Source organism: Condylura cristata, unplaced genomic scaffold, assembly GCF_000260355.1.
Source record: "Condylura cristata isolate star-nosed mole 26May11 unplaced genomic scaffold, ConCri1.0 scaffold00041, whole genome shotgun sequence".
NCBI classification, from domain to species: domain Eukaryota; kingdom Metazoa; phylum Chordata; class Mammalia; order Eulipotyphla; family Talpidae; genus Condylura; species Condylura cristata.
Genome location: NW_004567142.1, coordinates 4,580,289 through 4,605,317, shown reverse-complemented (window position 1 = coordinate 4,605,317; position 25,029 = coordinate 4,580,289). Strand labels below are relative to the sequence as shown.

General features: G+C 56.3%; 3 protein-coding genes across 3 annotated transcripts in view; 1 reads left to right on the top strand and 2 right to left on the bottom strand.

Annotated features, from left to right (window-relative positions):
• The window catches only part of NUCB1 (nucleobindin 1), a 15,957-nt gene extending 1,255 nt beyond the window's left edge, over positions 1 to 14,702 (bottom strand). Inside the window, exons 1-12 of the mRNA XM_004694265.2 lie at positions 14,634 to 14,702; positions 14,073 to 14,220; positions 11,856 to 11,963; positions 9,739 to 9,871; positions 7,328 to 7,431; positions 4,595 to 4,780; positions 4,272 to 4,362; positions 1,431 to 1,489; positions 1,123 to 1,215; positions 961 to 1,053; positions 579 to 749; positions 97 to 211 (exon numbers count right to left, since the gene is read on the bottom strand). Of these exons, the coding sequence (XP_004694322.1) occupies positions 97 to 211; positions 579 to 749; positions 961 to 1,053; positions 1,123 to 1,215; positions 1,431 to 1,489; positions 4,272 to 4,362; positions 4,595 to 4,780; positions 7,328 to 7,431; positions 9,739 to 9,871; positions 11,856 to 11,963; positions 14,073 to 14,207 (1,288 nt within the window). The 5' untranslated portion in view covers positions 14,208 to 14,220; positions 14,634 to 14,702. The remainder of the gene's footprint in view (positions 1 to 96; positions 212 to 578; positions 750 to 960; positions 1,054 to 1,122; positions 1,216 to 1,430; positions 1,490 to 4,271; positions 4,363 to 4,594; positions 4,781 to 7,327; positions 7,432 to 9,738; positions 9,872 to 11,855; positions 11,964 to 14,072; positions 14,221 to 14,633) is intronic.
• A 1,032-nt stretch (positions 14,703 to 15,734) lies between these two features.
• TULP2 (tubby like protein 2) lies at positions 15,735 to 22,521 on the top strand. Its single transcript, XM_004693992.1, has 13 exons — positions 15,735 to 15,766; positions 16,174 to 16,225; positions 16,641 to 16,767; positions 17,709 to 17,846; positions 18,034 to 18,198; positions 18,878 to 18,999; positions 19,611 to 19,703; positions 19,746 to 19,964; positions 20,788 to 20,900; positions 21,391 to 21,505; positions 21,589 to 21,687; positions 21,949 to 22,120; positions 22,388 to 22,521. Exons 1-13 carry the CDS (start codon positions 15,735 to 15,737, stop codon positions 22,519 to 22,521), a joined length of 1,581 nt encoding a protein of 526 aa, XP_004694049.1.
• A 1,067-nt stretch (positions 22,522 to 23,588) lies between these two features.
• Positions 23,589 to 25,029, bottom strand: part of PPP1R15A (protein phosphatase 1, regulatory subunit 15A) — a 3,927-nt gene continuing 2,486 nt past the window's right edge. Inside the window, 3 exon segments of the mRNA XM_012733694.1 lie at positions 23,589 to 23,732; positions 23,735 to 24,017; positions 24,355 to 24,966. Of these exon segments, the coding sequence (XP_012589148.1) occupies positions 23,668 to 23,732; positions 23,735 to 24,017; positions 24,355 to 24,966 (960 nt within the window). The 3' untranslated portion in view covers positions 23,589 to 23,667.

The window sequence follows — 25,029 nt, the reverse complement described above, 5'->3', positions numbered from 1 at the left end:
CACCCCCTCCTCCCTCAGACCCGGAGTCCAGGCCCCCGCCCCTCCCTTCAATCTAGAAACTCCAGCCACGCCCTCCCACGTGTGCCGGGGCAGCACCTGTGTCGGGGTGGAACTTGAGCTGTCCCTCAGGGCCCACGGCGGGCTCGTGGTGGCTTTGCTGCTGCTGCTGCTGCTGCTGCTGCTGCTTCCTCTGTTCCATCTGCAGAACGGCCTGCAGGGGGTGGGGAGATCGCAGGGGCAAGAGGGATGATGCAGGCTGTGGGGCCGCAGGCGGCTCCCTGCTCTGTGGGTCTCGTGCGAGTTTTTCTCCTGAGTGAGTTGGGGCTAGGGACAGCGGTCCAGGTCTCCCTCCCGTCACGGCTTGGGTCGCACTGAGCCCCGGAACTACCCTTCTCCCGGCCCTACACACAACCCCACTGCCCCGATCCAACACGGCTGCCACAGAGCTGTCAGGACCTTCGGCCCTCGCCAGGGTGGCGGTCACTAGCAGCTGCTCCTGGGATGCAGGGCAGCAGGACTCCTGCCTCGACCAGGGTGGGCCCAGGGCCGGGGGCGGGGCCAGGCTCCCGGGGGGTCACCTGCTGCAGCTCTCTCTTCTGGGCCTCCAGGCGGCCCTGGGAACGCCCCAGGGCCTCGGTCTCCTGGCTGAGGCGCTGGGCCTTGGCATTCAGCTCTGCCTCCCGCGCAGCCAACTCCTCCTCAAAACGCTTCAGCTCCTCCTCTGTGTAAGCAGGGTGCATCTCCACCGTCTGCGGTGGGGACAAGGCCATCAGCAGGGCCCCCTTGTTGGGGTTCGGCTGACGGAGTGGGTTTACAGTGGCCCTACGGGGATGAGAGAACTGAGGGGAACAGAGACCCAGGCTGCGGCACCAAGACGCCCAGGCGATCCGGAGAGACAGGGACGTGGCCAGCAGACGCTGACGGGGGGACAGGGCCCTGCAGGCTGGCCAGTGTCCTCACCTCCCAGCCCTCCCCAGTGTCCCCGAAGTCCTTCCTCTGGGTGGAGGCCAGGAACTCCTCCAGCGTCACGAGGCGGTCCTGGTTGGCGTCCACCTGGGAGACAGGCGAGGGTCAGCAGGTGCCGGGGCCCCCGCCCGCCTCCCCTCAAGGCCGGGCCCTCACGTTCTTCATCACGTGCTCGCGCATGCGCAGCCGCTCCTCCTCCATCTCCCGCATGTCGTCTTCCTCGTTTTTGGGGTCATAGACCTTCTCCAGCTGTGGGGTCAAGCCAGAGACAGAAGCTTTGAGGGGCCCATGGTCCCCACTTCCCAGGCAGTCCTCAAGGCACCCCGCCCCTGTTAGCAGCTGGCTCGCGCCCCAGGGGCTGACGGGGCTGCAGTTTTCTCTGAATCCACGCCCAGGGAGACAAGGGCGCAGAGTGACGGCGCGGGCATCAAGTGGCTGATGCGGGCACCCCTCCAGGCGCTCACCTCCTTGGTGAAGAGGGCCTCCAGCTCTTGCTCATCCAGGACACCGTCACTGTTGATATCTGAGGGGAGACAAGAGGGGTCTTGGAGCACTGAGGTTGGCCCCGGAGGGGCCACCTGAAGAAGGAAGTGGAGGTTGGTGCAGGGTCTCGTCAGAGGACAGGGGCAGTGGGTCCCTGCCAGGACGGCGGCCTGCAAGGCTGGGGCCCCATGGACGCTGTGCTGGGGCAGCCTGTCCCTCCCAGTCAGGGGCTGAGAACCGGGGCGATGAAGGTGGGATTTCATTGGGACCTTTCTTGGGGCTTTGGCTGCTGGGTAGCTGGGCCCCTGAGAGCCCGTGTTCTAGGCACAGGACTGGCTCCCTTGCCCAGGCCTAGGGGTGTCAGGCCTCTGCCACGCAGAGAACCAGGCCAGGCTCACGGTCTCTCTCCTCTGCTCTCACAGCTCAGCACCACACAGGTCGTGCTGAGGTGGCGAGGGAGCCTGCCCTCGCAAACCCAGTGGTTAATTATCAGCTCGTATCTCACTTGACTTTCTGATATGCTTCCAGAATCTAATTTTCTCCTCTCCAACTGCTCCTCATTCTGCTTTGCTGGCTCTATCCTCCTCCTCACCTCTGCACCCAGGTGTATCCCGGGACTCAGGGCTGGGGCCTCGCCTCTTCTTTTTTTAAGATTTATTTATGCATACAAAACTGGGGTACAGGCCAGAAATGTGGGGGGAGGGGGTAGGAAGAGGATTCACCAGAGTCAGAGTGGAGAGTGAACAGGCCGACTGATGAAGTCCACTGCTGAGGGAGCACGGGGGAGACAGGAGAGGTCTGCTGAGCCCTGTTGGTCACCTCCAGGGTCGGGATCGAACTCACACTCAAGCGGCCACGGCCAGGTTCGCAGTGCTGTGCTTTAATCCCCTGCACCACCAGGGAGGCCCTCTTCTTAGGCTTCTAATTTGCCCAATATGGCGGCCACTAGCTATATGGACTGCTTGCATTTAGAGCAACTAAGATCACACCCACCAGTTACATGTCGAGTGTGACTGCCATCTTGGGTGGCTCCGTGCATCTCCCATCATGATGGAGTCTGCCCGGCCAGCACACCCTGAGAGGGGTCTCGCCAGTCCCTTGGGGTTCAGTGTCTTGCCAACCACTTACCCTTCACCTCCAGGTAAGCTCCTCGCAGACATCCCAGCCTGCCAGCCAGCTCCCAGCCCTCCTGCCAAACACTGCACCCTCCTCCCTGCTCCTCCAGATGCTCAGGTCAGTAACTCGGAGTCACTTTTGATGCATTTTTGACCCTCATAATCCTCACTGAGGCGATTTAGGAGTCCAACCGTCTTGACCCTCCAGAAGCATTCTCCCTACTTCCTAGGGTCCAGCCAGCAGCATCTCACGCTTCAAACCAGGTTCCTGGCTGCAGCCTTCACACCCACAGCCTGTCCTTGACGCTGCGGCCAGATGGAGCCTGTCATCCCTTAAGGGAGAGGATGTCAACCCTCTGCTCCTGACCCTTTTGGGGTGTCCCGTCCCATGCAGAATAAAATCCGAATTCTTTACCCTGGCTGAGACGAGCCTCACAAACAAAACAGGGAGCAAGCTGGTGGAAGGAGAGAGCCGTGTAAATGAAAGGCCCGCAGCCCTCAGGGCCAGGAGCCTGGGTGCCAATTCTGCCTCTGGCACCAGGCTGTGGTTTAGGGCAAGCAGCAGCCACAGCCACAGTGCAACCACTCCCTCAGCCTCAGCCTCCTCATCTGTGAAATGGGAGCGGCTCAAGATTTTTCTCAGGAGCCAAAGAAACATCTGGGGAGAAACACTAGCGTATGGTATAGCGATGGCAGTTCTCTGGAGCCCACCTTTCCAGCACCCCTGCCGCAGGAACTCTGCCCCCCTGTTCCGGACAGCCAAGCCCAGCCGACCGACCTCAATAACCACATACACAAGGGGTGACGGTGCAGCGCTGCAAAGCCGCCCCCAGCCACTGCAGCATGAGTTCGATCCCCAGCCGGGGAGTGAGCCACAGGGCGCAGCAGACCCCTCCTGTCTCCCCGCTGCTCCCCTCAGCAGTGTTTCAGTGGACCGGCCTGTTCTGCTCCCCACTCTGTCTCTGCTGACTCCTCTCACCCCCAGCACCTCTGGCCTGTACCCCAGCTCTGTATGCATAAATAAATAAAATAAATCTTTAAAAAGATTCCGGTCTCGCTTCCCCTTCAGGTCCCTTGGCTACACCGAGACACAGCCTTCATCGGCCTGACCACTGGCAGCGAGCAGGGAACTTTCTTTTTCACAGCTAGATGGCTGGGACCCCAGGAAGCCTGGTCTGCAGAGGGAGCACGCGCACCCTTGTGGATGCGTGAACCCCGCCCTGGAGCTTTGTAGACTGACTGTGCCTGGGTCAGAGTCCTGGGCACACCCAAGGGGGTCTGGAAACCCGTGTCCAGACAGAAAGAGAATGAAGGGGAGTGTGACTGAATCACCACGGGGCTCCACTGCGGTTTGTTTACGAGGGGGCGGCCTTCCTGAGCCACAGCGCCCGGCAGGGAGAAGGGTTTCTGGCCACCATGGGAGTGGGCAAACCTAGTCAAGCCTGGTTTGCTCAGTCCGAACTGAGAGGGTATCGGTCAGGCCAGAGAACCCTGATGCCTGGTGTGACCTGGAAAACGGACAAACCCCCTCCACAGAATAGTTGAGCTTGGGGGTGGGGGGGGCTTTCCAGGAACCAGGGAAGATGAGCCCAGGCCTCTTTGGCTGCCTAAGCCCCACTGGGATGGAAGGCGCTGTCAGTATTTAGGGCCCCTACAAGGTGAGAGTCTCGGGGTTCAGCCTGTCTGGGGATTCCCTCCCCACCTTACCATGCAGTATGAAGAAGGTCTTTGGGTTAAACCTGTTGGGGTCCAATCCATCCAGCTCCTCCCACACCTCCTTCAACTGGGCTTGGCTGCCCTGTGGAGGGGAGAGCCAGGGGCTCATGAGCAAGAAGCATGGGTACCCCCGCCCTTCAGATACCTTTGCCTTCAAGCAAGAAAACCGTAACCCCAGCAGTCCCCGGGATAGTTGCTAGCCTAGGAACAGGCCTTTGTGCCCCAGGGTCTGCTGGGAGATGTAGTCCCGTCACCTGTCTCGTGGGGCCTACAGGGCTGGACCTGGTGGCGCTGGGCATGAATGGGGTCCTTACAGGCACATTGACTTTGGGGTGCTCTCGGTGCCGGCGCTGCTGCTCCTCCAGCTTCTTCTCTGCCTCCTTTCGCTGCTCCTCTCCCAGGGACTCCAGGTAACGGCGTCGCTCATGCTCCTTGAGCATCTCATAGCGTTTAAACTCCTCGTGATGGGCCGCGTCGTACTGGGCAAGGTCCCGAGTGGCCTGGAGACAGGCAGGCAGTCTCTCCTGACTGGCTGGAATGCCTGATCCCTTGCTGCAACCTCCACACGCCAGCCCCTCTGCCCTGAAGCTGGTCAAGGGCAGCCCACCCTCGCCCTGTCCCTGTCTCCCTCCCCCACGCATAACACAGTCTGCTCTCTGTACGGTCACGACAGATTAGAACCTGACTACGACTTTTCCAGTCCTCCCCACTGTGACATCTTGCAGGAACAAGCAGCATGGAACAACAAGGAGGACTTAACATGGAGAGCAGGTCAGTGAGCTGGTTAAGAACAGGAAGTGTCAGGCCTTCCCTGGTGGTGCAGCAGGCTGAAGCACAGCACTGTGAAGCGATCCGCAGTCACTGCAGCACCAGTTCGCTCCCCGCCCCAGAGGTGACCACACGGCGTGGCAGACCTCTCCTGTCTCTCGCACTGCTCCCCTCAGCAGTGCACTTCATCCATCTGCCTGTTCTGCTCCCCACTGTCTCTGGTGAATCCTCTCACTGCCCCTGCACCTCTGGCCTGTACCCCAGTTCTGTATGTATAAATAAATAAATCTTAAAAAAAAAAAAAAAAGAAAGAATAGGCGGTCTCTCATGATTCTGCCAAGGGTTCAGATCCAGGCTTTGCTTTTGAACAAATCCCCTGAGCTGCATGATCTTGGGCAAGTTACTTGGCCTCTCTGTACCCCAGTTTCTGCCTTTGGAAAATGGAGGTAAAAATACTGTACCATGTTAGATCCTATCCCCTCCAAAATCATATCTGGATGTCATTACTTAAAAGGAGGTCCTGCTGGATTAGAGAGCTAAATTCAGTGACTAGTATTCTTATTTTTTTTCTCATTAAGAATCTAGCCGTGGGTCCTCCCTCGTGGCACAACAGGTTAAAGCGCAGCACTGTGAAGCTATCTGCAGCCACTGCAGCACAAGTTCGATTCCCAGTAAAGGAGTGACCCACAGGGGGCAGCAGACCTCTTCTGTCTCCCCGCTGCTCCCCTCAGCAGTGGATTTCAATTGGTCTGCTTGTCTGCTGACTCTTCTCACCACCCCACACCTCTGGCCTGTACCCTGGCTCTTGTATGCATAAATAAATAACCCTAAAAAAAAGTATCCAATGGTCTATTTATAAATAAGAATTATCCCTCAGGCCAAACACTCATGCTTCCTAGTTCAGGTACACCGTAGCATCCATCCAAGGAAATCCTTTCTAGTCCAAGATCACTTTGCACTCTGAATGCATCCAGCCTTCTTCACCTCCTGAAACTCTCTCATGAAGTCACAATTTCTGTAGGAATTCACATGTGCCTTTTCTTTTGGCTCAATCACAGCAAACGTACAGAAAGGTGAGTCCCCCAGGAATACAATGAGTAACCTTACAGTGTCCTGATGGCAAATAGCTGCCCCTAACAAAGAACTATGCAAGCCAGGGTGTCATGAGCACTGAACTGAAAAATGCTGCTGGCCAGTGTGGAGGGCGGAATCAAGGGCCCAATGAGAGCAGCTAGGAGACATGGGGGGGGGGGCAGTGAAGCTGCAGAAAAGCTGCCAGTTTCTGGCATGTTGTGGAAATACCTAGAATATCCCTCACGGGCAATGGACACAGTGAAATGGCTGCTATTATCTTTGTGGCCACTAGGCGGAGCTCCAGGAGGCCGGTAATGCAGGGTGGAGGCCAGGGCCAGGCTGGGTGTGTGTGTAGTTTCAGAAGGGCTAAGAGCAGGGCAGGGGGACCATGGACACCCCATGCGCTCCTGCGCTCCCCAACCTGGCACTTGGCCTTCCTCATGCGGCAGGGCTGTGGCTCCCATTTCCAGTGTCTGTTCCTACAGCCACTGTATCAAATAATCACTTCAAATATTCAAACAACACACACTTATCATCTGCTAGGGCGGCGGCCAGAGAGCTGAGATTAGGGTGACAGAAGAGCTGTGCTGCCTCCAGGGACTCTAAGAGAGACCCTTCATTTGCCATCTCCACTTCTGGAGCCTCCTGCTCTGCCACCACGCCCACAGGCAGCAGGGGACGTCTGGCAGCGGCGCCACGCGCCTTCCTTGCAGTGACAGCTCCCTCTGCACCCACAGCACCCGTGTGGTGACATTTAGGGCCACCCAGATAACACAGGTCATCCCCCCACGTCAAGAGTCCTGACTGAACCACACTCACAGAGTCTCTTTTGCCATTTGAGGTCATACAGCGCTGGTGCACACATGAGGGGGTGACATCATTTCTGGGGTGACATCATTTCTGGGGGTGCCGCCTCCCACCAACACACAGAGGGACAGTCCCCACCTGAGATCCTACGGGAAGGGCAAAGCTGGGAGGGATCTGAAAGCTGCCTGAGTGGAGCCAAGTCAGTGCTCCTGCACCCTGTTTTCCTGCAGAGAATCTGGGGGGAGCTTTCAGATGCAGCCTGGCCAGCTGGCAACCTCAGAGGAGGCCAGCCAGGGTGTGGCAGACTCATTCATGCCCTGAGCTCTGTTCTTTTCTTCCCCTTCACAAGCTCCCTCAGTTCCCTCCCTCTGACAGTAGCCCTCAGCCCCTCATGCTACCGTCTGGATCAGCAGCTCCAGGTCTCGGGCCTCAAATGTGTGCTGATTCTGAGGGTCCAGGTGCTGAAACTGCTTCAGGAGGCTCAAGTGATCCAACTGTACATCTGGGTGAGGAAGAAAAGAAAAATCAACAACAATTCCTGGCATGCTCACAGGAAGCACAGGGGCAATCAGGGAGGACTTCCTGGAGGAAGCCATGCACAGATGAGTCTGCTGCTTAGAATAAGAGCTCATATGTATTGGGCATTTACTATCTGCCAGGCCCTGCTCTAAATACATTACATTTATTAGTGCCTTTACTTTTCACGGAAAGGTTACGACATAGTTTCTCTCATTATTCCATTTCATGGATGTGAAAGTTGAGGCCCAGAGAGGGAAAGAGACTCCTCAATCACCATCAAGGAAGTGGCACCATGAGGACTAGACTGGGCAGTGGGCTTCAGAACACATGCCCTCAACCCCTGCTTCAAGTTGAATCATGTGCCCTAAAATGTATGCACTGAAATCCTCACCCCAGGACGTCAAGATGAGGCTTGAGTCTGGAGAGAGGGTTTTCAGAGAGGCGCTCAGTTTAAAATAATGTCACTCCATTGGGGCCTAACCCTACATGCCTGCTGTCCTTAAAAAAAAAAAAAAAAAAAAAGAGGTAATCTGAACGCAAGGGAGAGATGATGTGAAAAGACAAGGGTAGGAGGTGGCCTGTGCCAGTCAAGAGAGAGACAGAACAGACCCCAGGGACGCTCAGGTCTCCAAGGCACCAACCCTGGGACCTTGATCTTGGACTCCTGGCTCCAGAACTGTAAGACAATAAAAGTCTGTGGTCGAAGCCGCCCAGTCTGTGGGACTTTGTCACAAAGTAACACAACCTACTCATTCTGGAGTTTCCACACAGGCAGGCAAGAAGGGAGCTCTATGTGTCCACACACACGCACGCACACAACCCCCATTTGTTTACTTCACACAGGTCTCCTGAGGCCTCCCAGACGTGGCAAGACCTGGCCAGCCCTCGGGGCGGGGCACATGATTCGGAGACAGGTCCACAGTGACACCCACATCTAACCGGTGTGTGTGGAGCCCCGACCCTGTGGACACGGCCGGGACCAGGCAGCATGTGCCACCTCACACCCCCATTGTTACCCCCACAGCACCCAGTGAGGAGGCGGAGAACAGACGGCCGAGAGGCGAACGTGCAACTCCCCGGAACGCAGATCAGGCCAGACTCTGAGGAGGTGACGTGAGCTGAGACCGGAACTCCATGGGCCACACTAAGCGCCTGGGGAAGGAAACCCCGGCACAGGGAAGCGCCCGGGCAAAGGTCTCGGGGGAAGAAGGACGTGTCTCTTACTAAGAATGCTCACGCAACACACACACACTTGTTAGAGGACATCTCCGCATCTCCACGTCACCAAGTGCAGGGAACAGCCTGTGTCCAGCCGCACAGAGTGGGCGGAGACCACGTGCAGGCACCAGGGAATATTACTCAGCCACGAAGAAGGGCGCCCTGCCATCTGCAAGAACTGGGTAGCGTGCGGTGGGAGGATGCTTCCCGACCTGAGCAGACAGGGTACAGTGACTGCCCCCCACATGGGAGACAACGCAAAGGAAGGAAGAAAACGGACTCGAAGGCTCTGAGACCCACACTGGGCGACCAGCAGGGGAAGGGGCAGAGAGGCAGCCAAGGCCAGTTAAAGGGCCAGTTCACGGCGATGGGATTTGGTGAACGCGAGAGGTGCTGCTTTGAGTCCGTTCACCGGGAGCCCATATAATGTGGTAAACCCAGGCTACTTTTCTTTAAAAAAAAAAAGACAGAGAGAGGGAGAGAGAGAACATGCAGGTGGAGATGGGGTCCAGGCACACATTCCAGCACACTCCACTAGGTCATGAGCAACAGGGTGTGAGCGGGGCATCTGGACTTGCCCGCCTCCGCCTGTCCAGGAATTTTTTTTCGGCTTTTCTGCCTTTATCACCAAATCGTTCCAGTCCAAAATGCCGCCTGAGACACGAGCGCCAGGGAGTAGAAAGAGAAGCTCAGCAAGGGAGACTACAGCGCACCCCGCGACACGCGCTGGCTTTGATCGCTCTACTGTGGCTACTTGAGTTGTGGGGACCGTCCCCCGAAAGCTGTGGGTGGGGAGGGGTACAGCGTCGCCGGGCGTGCATGAGAGCAAGACTGACCGGGAGCCTGCAGCTTTGCTGTCAGTCTGAAGTCACGGCCACATTTTAAATGACTGATTTTTGCAAATAAAAATTATAGGCTGGGGAAAAAAAAAACAAAAAACCCACAACCAACCAAGCTACAACAGAACCATGCTTTGAAGAGACAGTACGAGGACGGAAGCTTGATGGATTTTCCAGGGTGGAGGTGGCTCTGGGAGGGAGGCGCCCCCCCCCAACCCCGGCCCTCTGCTCACTGGGCTCCTGCTTAGCGTCCATCTTGGCCTTAAGCAGCATCCGCAGCCGAGACACCTCCTGTCGCTTGAGCTCATCCAGCTTGGTGCGGACGTGGTGGCTGACAAAGTCCAGCTCCCGGCTCAGCTTCCCGCTCTGCGGGATGGAAGGGACACCGTTCACGCTGGGGGCCGGGGGCACAGGAGGAGGCTGCCTGTCTCCCCTGACCTCTCTAGAGCCTTCATTAAGCTTTCGGATGCCCCTGGGGCTCCCCAGGGGCATCGGGACAGGCCCTGCCACCTCTGCAGCCCCAGCTCTCCAGGCGCTTTCCACCCCTGGGCCTGTGCATACGCGCTCCCTCTCCCACCATCGCTTCTCAGCTGGATGCTCACGATCCTTCAGACATCCAGGTGGATGGCACCACCCTTGGGAAGAATATGCCAACCCTCTTGGCCCCCAAACACAGTCTCTCTCTCTCTCACACACACACCTCTGAGCTGCCTTGATCGCTCATCTGTTTCTCAACCAGAGCTGAGCCCGTCCTTCCCATGCCTCCCAGTCACCAGTGCCCTCCCCACAACCAAAGCTCCCAGATGCCCCAGGACAGATGCCCCGGGCCTGGCATTCAAGACCCTGCACCCACCTCTGCCTCCAGCTCCATCACCCCAGCAGGCCCTGAAGGTACCAGAAGGCTTCGTTTGCACACGTTTCCCACCGTCTGCAAGGTCACTCCGCACTCACACCCCGTGCCCTCCGCACACTGGGAGCCAAGCCCCGCTGGGGGTCCTTTCCCCGGAAGTCCCTCCCACCCGTCAGGCTGGATCGTGCCCTCTTTGGGGTGGCTGTCTCTTGTTGCTTAAGTGAATTTGTGGGTTACTTGGGGGCCTGGGGGGAGGAACATGTCCCTTGCAGAGGCAGCAGGATGAGGTGACCATGGTGACTGTCATGTGATCTCAGGTGGGCACCCAGGCCGGGCCAGACCCTGTGCTGGATCCTTGGTGTGACCAGTGCTGCCCACAAGCCCAGGCCACAAAGGAATGAAAGCAAGCCCAGGAGGACTCCCGGCCCTCAGCCTGTGTTGAGGTGGCCGCTCCAGCCTGGAGGCCATGTTGAGTGTTGTGTCTCCCCGAGCGGGAGCCCCAGGGCCTAGGTTTCCGTCCAGCCCCGACACGGCTGGGGACTTCCATCACTTCTCTGCAAAGGAAACTGCGGCACGGAGGGGCAGGCTGCCTGCCGGGCCCACAGGGCGGGCGTGGGAGGGGCACCCAGCTGCTCCGGGCCTACTGCCAAGTGGCCGCCTCCTTGGGTCACTTCCTAGGTGCGTGGCCTGGGGCGAGCCTGGGTGCCTCTCAGGCCTCAGCTTCCCGGCAGGACACTGGGAGCAGCTGGACTCGGTGGTCTCTGTTTCTGCCCATCCATCACTGAGGCAGCCTGGGCAGATGCGGGCAAAGGAGGGCCCCAGAAATGTCGGTAGGCTAGTGGGGAGCAGAGACACCCACTATCCTAGGCCCTAGGGTCCTCCGGGGCTGATGGGCTTGGAAGACACCCACTATCCTAGGCCCTAGGGTCCTCCGGGGCTGATGGGTCAACTAGGGGAGACGTCTGACATGCCAATGCACTGGGTGGGCCTGCTTGTAGTGGTGGGGAGGGACTTGTCTCCCCCTGGGGAACATCCAGCATCCTCCTAAAGGGGGTGCTGCATGGGAAACAGCCCTGAGGTGTGGGCTCAAGTCTTAGGCAGTCTGGGGTGAGAGCCAGGTCAAGCATCACTCCCAGATTTGCCTCTGTAAAATGGGGGTGACCATAGCAACTCTGGAGGCAGAGTATAACAGTTACAGGGGTTTCTTCCAAACCTAAACCCCACGAGGGAGGTTTCATTTTGACCCTCAATTTACAGGTGGGGAAACTGAGGCACAGGAAGGGGAGGGGATTGGTAGAACAGAGACTGAAAGCTTCAACCATCTGCCTGGTGCTTAATCATATTCTGTGTTCCCTAAACTACCTCCCCACAGCTAGGTCACCCCAAAAAGCAGCTTCCCTTTGAGGCTCAGTTTGGTGAGGGCTGCAGCCACGGGGCCCCTTGAGGGGAACTGGGCCTCTCCTGAACCCCGCCACAGCGATGGCACCCAGCGGGACGCACCTTGATGTCCTCGGCGCTGGCCGCCTGCAGCTTCTCCCGGAAGTGCCCGTCGGTCTCCAGCACGTTGATGACCTCCTGCAGGTAGCGGTGGTAGTACAGGCCCGTGTCCTGCGGGCAAGGACCAGCAAGGGGGCATCACGGGCCTCTCCTCTCGGCGCACGCCGAGGCCTGAGCCCCCGCCTGGCGGAGAGGCCTGCCCAGCAGGCCAAGGTTCTGGCCGCCAGCGGCCGGGGCCAGCTCGCCCCTCTTCCCGGCTGGTGGTTCGTGGCCCGCGAACACACCTGGCCTTCCCGCCTCCCTCTTACAGGCAGGGAAGCCTGGGAGTACACTGAGCCCCTGGATAACAAAAAGTGAATCTCCACTCAAGCACACGTGCCAACACCCTTTTGCCACAGGGTAAGTCCTCACTGCAACGTCACGGGCAGGGTCTGAAAATTTCCCACTGTAATTGAAAAGACATAGCCAAGCCGTATCCTCAAATTATATTTCATTTGGAGTCAGCTGAGGTTGTTTCTCTCTCCCTCATCAACATCTAATAAAACAATGGTGAATGAAACATGATTTGACGACCTGTTGGGCTGTATTGACATTTAGGGGCTCTGAGGATTAGGATGCAGACATCTTTGGGGGCCATTACTCAGCCTAATGCAGCGGACTGGCGTCTCAAATGTGCCATTACTAGGTAAGTGACCTTGTTAGGTTTGTTAGGGTGCCCACATCTAAATTTTAGAGAAACAAAGAGCCCTCCCTGGTGGCGCAACAGGTTAAAGCACAGCATTATGAAGCTGTCTGTAGCCCCTGCAGCATGAGTTTGATTCCTGGCCAGGGAGGGACCCCCAGGGCGCAGCACACCTTTCCTGCCTCCCCGCTGCTCCCCTCAGCAGTGGATTTCAGGGGCTCTGTCTGTTCTGATCCCCGCTCTGTCTCTGGTGAATCCTTTCACTCCCCACACCTTCCTAAATAAATAAATAAATCTTTTAAAAAGTAAACAAATTTTAGAGAAACAACAGACCACATTCTCTATGAGTGTATTATTGCATGGGGACAACTTACAATAATATCTGCACATATTCACCTGAAATTCAATTTTAACCGGGCGTTAAGAGTCTGTAGTTGCTAAATTCGGCACTCTTAGTCTTTAGCCTCTCTGTGCCTCTGTTTCCTCATCTGCAACGTGAGGTAAACAGGTGCCCATAGAGGCTGTTGTGAGAATGAGATGAGTTAACACCTTCATATTCCTAACAGCTGTCCATGCTATTTTGGTAGTTGCTGTATTGATGTTTATAACGGCTCGGACCTTCCTGTGTCTCAGGGCAAAGCACTCCCCACCGTGGCCATCTGCTCGGCTCTTGCCCCCTCTCATCTATCTCATGACCCTCTGGCTTGCCCTGTTCCAGCCACAATGGCCTCCTGCAAGTCCCTTTACTCACTCTGCTCTTCCCACCACACAGCCTCAGCCTTGGCTGTTATGTTCTTCAGATCTCAATGCAAGTAACCCTCACCCCTGGGTCTGTGAAGCCAGAGGGCTCACACTTAACTTATACCAGGCTGGAGGAAATTGCTCAAGCAATGGTGTGGACAGAGGAAAAGAAAGGAGACTCAAAGTGCCCTGTGCCCGCAAAGATTTCCCCCAGCCATGGAGGGGGACCTGCCGTGCCTGTCCTGTGGGGTATCTGGTTCTAGAGGCACCTGCCAGCAGCTCCAGGGAGCTCTGGGAAGATGCAGGCCGCAAATCAGCTGCTGTCCTGAGAGCTTTACAAATCCAGCTCCCCTATGACCAAAGGCTTCAGAGCATTTCATGAACACCTGTTGGAATCACCAAATGAGCAGTTTACATGCCCTTTCACCATGTAAACTTCAACTCCCACGAGCCTCCATGAAGTGGGAGCCCGGCAGCCAGCTTATACCACCTGGGCATGGTGCCCCTGGGAAAGTCGGTCTGATTTTCACAGGCCTTGCGCGCAGATGGTCATAAAGAACCAGATTAGGGGGTAGAGATTAGAGGAGGGAGGGGGGAGGCTGGGATGCAGATTTTTCACGCAACTCGGACACCTCATTGTCAGGAACTCAGCAGTCAACCCTACCCGGCCCAGCCTCCTCCGCCACCACTTTTCCACCGCGTCAAAGCCTCCGGGACGCGTTGGTCGGGGCGTATAGACCCGCGGGTACAGTGATGCCCTGCAAACACCCGGCTGGGGGCAGGGCAGGGCCACTTACGGGGCTCTCGGTGGCGGGGCTCTCCTTGGACGCTCCTCGCTCCAGGGGTACCGCCAGCACGGTGCCCAGCAGCAGCAGCAGCAGCAGCAGCGGAGGCAGCAGCAGCAGGGCTGCGCGGGACCCAGGGGGCGGCATGGCGGCGCGCGCTCTGCGGGGGCGGAGGGGTGGGTAAGGTCTGCCCCAAGCCTCTGCTCCCCGGGCCCGAGCGTCTGCGTCCCCGGCGCCGTGCCCACTCTCCCAAGAGTGAAGCCGCAGAGCGTCTCATAGCCCGGGACCCAGGACTGCGGGCGTCCAGCCTTGCCTTCCTCAGACGCGAGCGTGCCGGCTCGTCCCGGCTCGTCCCGGCTCCCGGTACCTTCCTGGGACTCGGGAAGGCACCTGGCGTCCCTGCCTCTTCCGCCAGACCCACAGGTCCAGGCCCCCTAGCCCCCAGCCCCCTCTTTTTCCAAAAGCTAGAGGTACTGCCGCTCGCCCGTCCTCCTCGGGGGCCCAGATTCCCAGCCCGCTGACCCCACTGCTCCCCAGGACCCAGGGGCCTAGAGGTGCCCCCCAGCGCCTCACCTTCCGTCCACCGCAGAGGGCGTTCTCCGGGCTAGCACCTCCGGTGCGTGCCCTGTGATTTCCCCCCTAGGCCACGCCCACCGCCCCGAGCCCCGCCCCCAACGTATGATTGGTCCACGCAGCTCACGGCTTTCGCTTAGTGGCCCCGCCCCTAATCGAAGCCTCTTACTTTTTCCCAAAAGACTCGCAACCTGTTGACACCGCATATCCTATTTTGTGCTTCTTTTTGTTTTAGGTGAATGCAGAAGGGTGAATTTCAAAGAGAACGACAACTCCCTGGAGGCCAGAGGCAAATCAGTCAACTTCCGCGGGCTTCTTGGCCCCTTTGTCTCATGGGAATTGTAGTTTTTCCATTTATTTTCGCACTAGGACCCGTTTGCAAGTTACAGATCCGGTAGCAATTGGCAGAGGGCATCCTCTACAAAGGTCTCTAGTATAAGCGAGAGGTGCAGAATGAGGTTGGGACGTGGCCTCTCTTGGGTCCCTTTAAGGAACACCAGCATGCTCTTCCAATTCAGAACCCCCTGAGCAGGGTTGCCTGGCTCCTAGGGAGGTCAGGGGTCATTGCTTTGTTGGGAGTGGAGTGCTAGAGGTCCTGGAGGGAGGGGTTCTGGCGGGTCCCTTTAGGAATCCCCTCCCTCCCTCTGATCTCTTTTTCTTCCCCTGCCCACTTCCTAAAGTCCCAGATATTAGGTCCCCTCTCACAAAAAGAGAGTTATGTTTAGAAATTGGCCAGAGAGGCAAGGCACTGAGGTGTGAGTGTGAAAGCCTCCCAGACACAAAGGAAGGATAGGGAGACTCCTCGATTCCAGGCAGGTGAGTGTTCCAGGCCTGAGGTCACTAGGTGTTGAGTGTTTGGGGCCCAGAGTCCTGAGTTCCCACAGAGGAAAGAGTTGGAGGAAAGAGAATGGAACTCCTGGGACCCTGAGAGTAGTGAAAACTGGAAACAGTCTCCGGGGAACCTGACAAGACTCGCTGCTGGCATTTATGCTGATGCTGTCCAGGAGGAAATCTAAAGTTAAGATCAAGTACTGCAGGACACTTATTTATTAAGATGTTGGATCTGGGTTCTAACTTGTCTGTCATTCTTGCTTCTCCAGAATGTCTCAGGAGAATGACACATGGAAGAAAGAGTGAGTGAGGGCATGGGATGGACCCCGGTAGAAGTGGAGGTGCAAGGGCCAACTCAAAGATTTGATTGTTCCACACCCACTCAGTGCTGGTGTTGTCAGCACCATCGGCCTTGCAGGAAGGGGCTGGGGCCTGGACTGGTCCTCAGGGGAGGGAGCTGTCGATGAGTTAGAGTGGATCCTAAAGAGGAGCGCTGAGACCTTGGAGTCCCAGAGTCTTGAGACAGGAAGGGGCTGCCTGGGCTCTCTGAGGGGGGCCAGTGCTGGGAGATAGAATAGGTGAGGCAGGCTCAGGTTCTGCCCGCTCTGTGACCTCACAAGTGCTGGAGCCCCTTGGGCAGGGAGAAGGAAAGGCTTGGGAAGGCGCTGTGTCCTGCTTGCCTTACCATGAGTGCGCATCTGACCCTCAGGGTCCTGGGGAACGAGCTCGCCACTATGAGGCTGCAGAAGCTGGAACAGCAGGTACCGTACTCAGAGTCCTACCACCCCTACCCGTCCATACCCTACCCTGCATCTGCATAGCTCCCTTGGGCCCTCAGTCCGCCCCACCGATTCTACCTCAGGACTCGGTCTGAGAAGCCAGGCCCACCTGTAGGAGTCTCAAGTGCGCCAACTAGACAGTGAGAAAACAGGAATTCAGGGTCCTAAAGAAGCAAACCTTGGTGCTAAAATTCTAAAATGCCTAAAGAGTCTGGGTGGCAGGACCCTTGGGAGATGTTCTCTTGGATATGTAGGAAGAGGGCCTGGACTTCTGGAACGCAGGGAAGAAGAGTTCCCCCACCATCAGGCCTCCTGCCCCAAGTCTCCTTTCTCCTGGGTCCTCCTTCAGTGTTTCTGACCCTCCGCACCCCACCCCTCCCCTTTCCTGGTCCCCCAGAGGAAGCTGTTTGAGATGAAGCAGCGACGGAAGCGCCAAGAACCCCTCATGGTTCAGGCAAATCCTGATGCTTCCCTATGGCCCCGGAGGTATCGGTGGAGGATGGATCGCTTCGCAGGTGACAGTGGTAAGGAAAGGGCTGGGCAGGAGCTTAAGTCACCAGGAGAGAGGGAGTCTGTGGGAATGCGGGAGTGAGGAGTAATGGAGTCAGATGGGGGGTACTTAGAGGAGCCTTAAGGCGGGGCCTTGGTAGAGCACAGGATGGGGCTAGCTTGCAGTGCTGCGCCTTAAACCGCTGCACCACCAGGGAGGGCCTCGAATTCTTTTTTATTTTTTTAAGATTTACTTTTATTTGTTCATGCATATAAGGGCTGGGGCGTAGGCCAAATCCTAAAGAATTTGAGTGCAGGACCTCCATGGTGGTGCAAGGGGTTAAGTCGCAACACTGTGAAGCTGTTGGCGGCCACTGCAGCACGAATTCGATCCCCAGCCAGGGAGGTGACCCACAGGGCGCGGCAGACCTCTCCTGTCTCCCCGCTGCTCCCCTCAGCAGTGTACTTCGTCGATCTGCCTGTTCTGCTCCCCACTGTCTCTGGTGAATCCTCTCACTGCCCCTGCACCTCTGGCCTGTGTCCCAGTTCTGTATGCATAAAAAAAAAATCTTAAAAAAAAAAAAAAAGAATTCGAGTGCAGGGTCTGTGGGACCTAAGGGCGGAACCTGTGAGAACTCGGGGGCGGAACTCAAAGAGCCTGGGACCAATCAGAGAGCATGCATGGGGCGGGGCCTAGAGAACCTGGGGGCGGGGCCAGGGCCAGCGTTCCAGAGACCTTGAAGGCTGGAATTGCAGTACTTGGGAGACTTGGCCTGGGTAATTTAGACCAGGTTCTGCGCTGGCTGAGAGACCAAAACAGGATTGTTTGCTCAAAGAATTTGGGTTCTACAAAGGACTTGGGGTTTTGGGTGGTCAATCAGGGGCGATTTCTGGGAGTCCTGTAAGGAGGCTAATCTTCGAAGAGGACCAGAATTTTTGTGCAGCGCTTTATATGTCCTCTCAAACTTTCTCCCAGCCCACGGGAACCCTTTTCTCCAGGAGAATGTGCCAGAGGCACATCTGCGTCCAGGTGTACAGAGCACTCTGGGTATTGTGAGCTGTGGCGGAGACGGCGGTGGTGAGCGCCTTACCTTGGCATCACCCACAGAAGCAGGTAATCTCCAGTCCTTGGGCTCCCTATACCCTAGAACTCCATTCCCACCAGAACCCAGGAGTCTGGAACCTCAATCCTTACTCTTCAAAGGATCCAGGAGTCCAGGCCTCCGAGGGCCCGGTCATCCCTCACACCAAGGAGTCCTGAACACCCAGAAATCCGAATCTCCAGCCCCTTTCTCCCCAAGTACTCGGAAATCTCGATCTCCAGCCCGTTTCCCTATCCTGGCTACCAGATAGTTCCGATCCGGAGCTGGAGGAAGTCACGGTGGAGGACATCCCAACCTCTCCCCCTCCTTACAAAGAACTTCGTGGGACTCGCCGCAGGGGTTGGCCCGCTTGCCTAAGACCTGGTAATTCTGGGGGTACTGGGCAAAATCTGACTCCCTTTTTCGGTAACAGCTTTGAGACACATTTCATATACAATTCACTCATTTAAAGTTTACAATCCAATAGTTTGTAGCATATTTATGGAGATCACCCCAATTAATGCAAGAACATTTTCATTAGCCCTAAAAGAAATCCTGTATCGTTCACCCAACCTTAAGCAAGCTACTTTCTGTTTAAATATGTAAATATGCCTATTCTGGATGTTTCATATAAATAGAATAATACAACACACGATATTTTGTGATTGGCTCCTTTTGCTTGGCATGAAGGGTACATCATACTCTATAGTATTACCAGAATTTCATTCCTTTGTATTACTTAATACTATGCCATTATCGTGACATTTCCTTTTATTTTCATGACATACTCAGGGATTTCCATAACAGAAATCTTAATTATACCCAAAACCCACACTCCCCCCATTTCCGTTCCATTTTTGTGTCTCTGATGCTTTCACCAGGACTAGGGGAAGGGAAGTCTCTAGCTCCTCCCTGTCCTTGGACCCAGGGCAGAGACTTTTCAACTGCCATTCCAGGCAGACAGTGGGCAGGGCAGCTGCTGGCAAGTGGGGAGGTGAGTAATGAGTAGAGGCTGGAGCCCAAGTGGCCTGAACTCAGCCTTCCAGTCTTTTCTATCCCTTAGGGAGTAATGCAGAGGATGAGAGCGAATCCCAGGATGTTGGAGATGAGTATGAGGTCCCCATTCTGGAACCAAAACTTGAAGTGGATGGTGACCAGGGACCTGAAGACTTGGCATCTTGCAAGGTGGGAGGGAGCACAGCCAGTCAGCACACAGGTGGAGGAGGGCTAGCCTGGGACTCTAGGAGTGGGTGGGGCTAGAATTCTGTGGCCCAAACCGAGGCCCTTTTCGGACAGGTAAAACCTGTATGATCGCAGAGCTCGCCTCTAGAGGGTCAGTGTACTTTTATGAAGTTAATCTTGGAGGATTTCAGTTGATGGGGGCATAGACATTAAAATCCAGTCCTCGGAAAGGCAGTGAACTTTTTGGACAGTGATAGAGAAGGACCAATTAGCATTCATTTTGTTCATGAAAATGCCCTAGTTTCATTTGGGTATTTCTGGGTCGAATTATGTTATCTAGAGCGAATCAACATTGGGCAGTGTCCTCAAAGGGCTTGTCCAGAGGGTGGTGGGTGGGAGCCAAGGTGCTGGGCCAGCTGCAGACGCTGAAGGCTTGATTGGCTGGACCCGTTGGATGGACTGACCAATCACAAGGGCGCTAGTGGCTAGTTGGCCAATAGGCAAAAGCCATACGTGGGAGAAGGCGGAACCGTGAGCGGCAACACCCAGTCAGTAGTTTGCAAGGCAGAAGGAGCTAAGTGGCCCCTCAACTTTGAATTTGACTCGTGGGCTAGGAAGAAGACTTGGAAGAGATGAGAGAGGAGCTGGAGTCTACACTGACAAACTTCCTTAGGGAGAACAGCCAAGAGGTGTCCTCGAAAGACAAAGTCGAAAGCGAGGGCGAGGGCGAGGGCGAGGGCGAGGATAAGGGCAGCGGCGGGACGGACAGCAAGAACGGGGCGACGTCCCCCCGCTCGCCAAACCGCGCCACAGGCCCTCGACTGGGCGAGGACATGGAAACCTACGTGCTCCGGCCGGCGCTGCTGGGTTGCATGGTGCAGTGCCGCATCAGCCGCGACAAACGCGGTGTGGACAAGGGCATGTTCCCTTCCTACTATCTCTACCTGGAGGCCACCGACGGCCTGAAGGTGCGGTCTCCAGGGTCACGAGCCAGCCCCGCTGTCGGGGGGCCATCCCGTCCCGATCGACTTTCTCGAACCCTGGCCTTACTCTATCAGACGAGGACCTGTCGATTCCAGCTCCTAGCCCTGCGCCCTCAGAATTGGTTTCCTCTCCTTACAAAACCTAGTAGCCTGGGCTGTACCGCAACGCCCCACACTTAGAGGTGTGTGTGGGGGCGGGAGGGTCGTGGAGCTCATTTCTCAGGTCAGCCTTGTCAGGCCCCACCCCTCACACACTCTTTCCGGGAACTGGCACCATCTTTTGTGGTTCAAGTCTGGAACCTTCCTTCACCTTCTTTGCTATCAAGAGCCACCCAAACCGAGGATAAGTCCTCCCCTCATGGGTTTCCCGCCGCACCGAGCCACACCTACCTCTAGCTGACCATTCTCCCCTGGGTGTCCCCACCTCACCTAAAGGCATTGTCTGGCTGCCAGACTCCCTCTTCCCTCATGAGATGCCCACCAGAGTCCTGCCACCAGATTCCAAGTTGCCAAAGTCTCTTCTGGTCTCCAAGATCAACTCCTGCCAGGCAGTCTGGCCCCTGCCTGGGCTCAGACCTGACCCTGCTGCCCAATGAGAAGGGGGAGGTGGATTGAGATGCACAAACCTCTCTCAGGACTCAGGAATTCCCTCAGTGATAACCACCTCTCCCAGCAAGCCTTGGGAACTATATTGCTCTGTCACCCTGCCCCTGTCCAGAGGTCTTTTCTGGCCTTTCTGGCCTTTGGGTGCCTAGGCCTAGCCGAGTAACAGGAATCCGTTCTGACGGACTGCTCCTCCCATCCACAGCACTTCCTGCTAGCTGGGCGGAAGAGGAAAAGAAGCTCAACTTCTAATTACCTCATCTCCCTGGATCCCACAGATCTGTCTAGGGATGGAGCCCACTTTATTGGAAAAGTCAGGTGGGCAGAGCTTTGGGAGGGTGGGGGGAGAGGGGGGTGAATTACATTGCCCAGATGCCGCAGAACTCAAGTTCCACGTGCTTTTAAGACTCATTCAGAGTAACAGATGGGTTCTTCAGGTTGAACCCTCAGGCTGGCTGGGACTAGAGGGCTGAAGACTTTGGAGCAGAAGCTGGATTTGAGGCTGGTATTCTTGAGGGGCATGGGCTCGGGACTCCTAAGTTGCTATTGGAGAAGAAGACCGGATGTTTGAGTCCCTGCATCCTTGAGGGAAGAAGGGTCCTAAAGGGTCAAAGCAGGAGGCTAAGAATCACTCGTGGCAGAAAGGGGACTGGCACTGTGGAGACTTGGAACAGGAACATGAGTCTAATGCAGAGGACTGGAGGGAAGAGTTGGTGAGATGAGATGATACAGGAAGCATTTTCCATACAGCAGAAAAGGTAACAGCTATTTTTATTCTGCTTACTCCCCTACTCCCCTCCCGGAACAGATCAAATGTCTTGGGCACCAAGTTCACCATCTTTGACAACGGGGTGAATCCCGATAGGAAGAATTTTGTCCCAGAGACTGCTCGGATCAGAGAAGAACTGGGGGCTGTGTGTTATGTGAGTGTCCTGGAGACATGAGAATGGAACAGGATGGTGGGGAGGGAGAAATGACAGGCCAACTGGAACATAATATCCTCCAGGAGACCAATGTCTTGGGATTCCGAGGACCCCGGAAAATGACTGTGATCATTCCAGGAATCGATGCCCAGAATCGGAGAATCAGCGTCCAGCCACAAAATGTGAGTCCACTGAAGTTGAGAACCTCTGAGTCAAGGAGTGAGGAAGGTCTGGGGCACAGCCCAAATCCCAAGAGGGTGAGGACTGATGGACAACAGGTCACATGTGAAGCCTGGGAGACTCTGTCAGACTTAGGTGTTTCAGGGAGGCGACAAGAAGGGACTCAAAACTCCAAGTCCGGAGAAGAAAAGCGGGTTGGTGTTAGGTTAATCTATACCACCACCACTACCACCACCCTGCCCGGCTTTCCCTTTACCTGGTAGGAGCAGGAGTCGCTACTGAATCGCCTCCAAAGGGGGGCCAGCCAGGGGCTGCTCCTGCTGCAAAACAAACCCCCGGCGTGGAATGACGAGAGTGGTGCCTACGTGCTCAATTTCCATGGTCGGGTCACCCGGGCCTCAGTCAAGAATTTCCAGATTGTGCATCCAGATAACCGTGAGCTCCTAGGACCTGTTTACTTGGGGAATGGGGTGTGAGCAGACGAGAACTACTCAGTCCCCTACCTCTGAGCACTTTTTCTAGGTAGGGCTGATGGCATCACGCCTTTGCAAAGCCTCCTGGGAACTGTAGTTCACAAGGCGCTTGGAGGGGTACACCCGCTTAGGAAGGGCGCCCTTAGGAAGCCTTCATCATCACAGCAGTGGTGATGAGCCCCAGCAGGGGAACGAGCTCAGTTAAAACTTGTGCTGAATTCTTCCTCAGCGAACTCCCTGGTGCTCCAGTTCGGTCGCGTGGCCCCGGATTCATTCACTATGGACTTCAGCTTCCCACTCTGTCCGCTCCAAGCCTTTGCCATCTGCCTGTCTAGTTTCGATGGGAAGCTGGCATGTGAGTAATCCAATGAAAGATTGTACTCTCACCAGCTCCTGTGCGTCTTATTGGGCCCCTCACACTTGTGCACCTTCGTCCTAATCACCCTTATTAAATGGGGACTGGGGCACCAAGCCCTGTCTCTAGCGTGTGGGCTCCTCAGCAGCCCCTGTGAGAATCGTAACTGATCATGAGAGAATTCGACCAAAAATCAAAACACTCTTCTCGGTGAAGGAGAAGAGCACACGGAAGACCAAGCTGACTGGGCTAGAGCAAAGCCTCTGGAGAAAGGGTTTTCATACAGTATGTGAAGAATCACACGCAGCTGATCCACAGCAGTCGGGTAGGGACATCAGGCTGTGGGCACAGCCCCTCAGCGGTCTTAAGGTGAACGGGGGGCATGGGTGGTTTGGGAAAGCGAGTGTGGCAGTCCTGGGGAACTGAGGGAGGGAGACAGGGCGCGAGAATGGGTGAGGGTGCAGGACTTGGGAGGCACCCGTGGTTGAACGGCAGCACTGCGGCATGAGGCCAGAGAAGAGTTAGACGCTGGACAGGTCCGTGGGCTGGCTGCCTGGCCGGTGCGGGCGAGAAAGAATCATCACAACACTATCCAAACACTTCGCTGTCTGACCCACATTCTTTGAAATACGACTCCTGGGAGGTCTTCCATCCTTCTGGTGTGTGCAATGAGCCACACGTTGCCTAGGAGACTGCGCTAGCGTGACACCAGGCAGCTGCCATCCTGAGGTCACACGTGAAGGTGGCAGGATGAGACATTTTATTCCAGGGAGGCACAGAAACCCAAAGCTTCACGCTTTGTCTTAGGGGTCAGCGAGTCTAGTCCAGCCCCTTTGTAGACAACTGTTCAAGTATAATGGGATTTAGGTGAGGGAGTAAACAAGATTCAAGTAGAAGCCAAAGAAAAAGGACAGCATATACCAGCCTGAAGTTTGAAAGAAGCCGCAGGATGAAAAGAGGCAAAATCCGAAGGAGAGTGGAGACGTAGCTTATCCTCTACTTGGGGCACTTGTACTTATGCTTCAGGACCTTCGAGTGGACACTGTTACTTAAGAAACAAGCGACACTGCTCTCTACAAAAGGCTTTATTCTGTATATAAACCAATAATTAAAATAAATAAATAAATAGTTAATAACAGGCAAACCAGCTGGTCTTAGCCCCGCCTCCCACTGTGGTGCAGGCCAGGAGAGGCGGGACAGAGAGGGGACTCGGAGGCCCAGCGGGGCTCAGGGGCGTGGCCTGGGCAGTGGGCGAGGGCGAGGTCTGGTCAGGGACAGGTATGGCAGTCAGACACCTGGGCAGGTTCTTCTGGAGGCGAGCCCAGGCTCTGGCTCGCACTGCTGGGGTAAAGCAGCGGCCCAGCTCCTCCTCCGCCTGGGCAATGCGGCGGGCGAAGCGACTTCGATCCCGGGCGATCTGCTCCCAGGGGCCCCGGCGGGCTGCGCGGGCTGGTCCTGCCCAGACAGCCAGGAAGTGGACCGAGACCTTCTCAGAGAAGCGCACCTGGGGGACGGAAGAGTACAGAGATGGGACACAGGGAGACAGACCCAAGATACACAGGTGGGAGGGAGATGAGAGAGAGAAAAAAACACAAATGAGTTACAAAAAGATGATGACTGTTGGGCCAGTCACCTGGTGACTCACGGGTGGAGGAGGTTCCCCAGGGCTGACCTGCGTCACATGGCCGCCCGCTCCCTCAGGGCTGTGCGGCTTGCAAAGGATTGCATTACACTGCCCTCCCAACGGAGTCTACCTGCAACCCTCTGCAACACATGTGGCACCCAGAAATGGGAATCCCCCTCCTCTCTAAGCCTCACAAATCTGAGTCCCTGGTACTCACCTTTCTGGCCTTTAGAGGAGTCTCGGGTTCTGGAAGCTGGGTGGGGGTTTCTGTGGATCTGAGCCGCCTTTGCAGTCTGAGGGGCAGCCGTGGAGGGGCCCAGGGGGGAGGTGGCTTCTCTCCAGGTAAATAGATGGCCACCAGGAAGGGATCGGGCTCAGTTTCCCTCTGCCCCACGTCTTCTCCACGTCCACGTAGCCAGCCCCTGAGGAGGGCACTCCGGGTCTGAAGGGAGGGGCTTGGCGCTGAGTCAGCTGCTTCTGAATCATCCTCATCCTCCTCATTCTCCTCCTCTGTGTCCTCTCCTGGCCGGTACACCCAGGTCCGCACGAAGGCACTTGTGGGGGGCGGAGAAGACAGACCCTTAGTGTCTCCCCACTCTTTGGCTGCTCCTAAATCACCATCCTCCTCCTCTTCTGTGTCCTCTCCTGGCCGGTACAGCCAGGCCCTCACAGAGGAACTTGTCAGGGGGACAGGAGTAACAGCCTCAGTTTCTTCTTCCTCCTCCTCAACTGCTCCCAGATCACTGTCGTTGTCATCTTCCTCCGTGTCCTCTCCTGGCCGGCAGACCCAGGCCCTGAGGAAGGCACTTGTGGGAGGCGTAGAAGAGAGACCCTCAGCTTCTCCCCAGTCTTCATCTGCTCCTGAATCACTGTCCTCCTCCTCCGTGTCCTC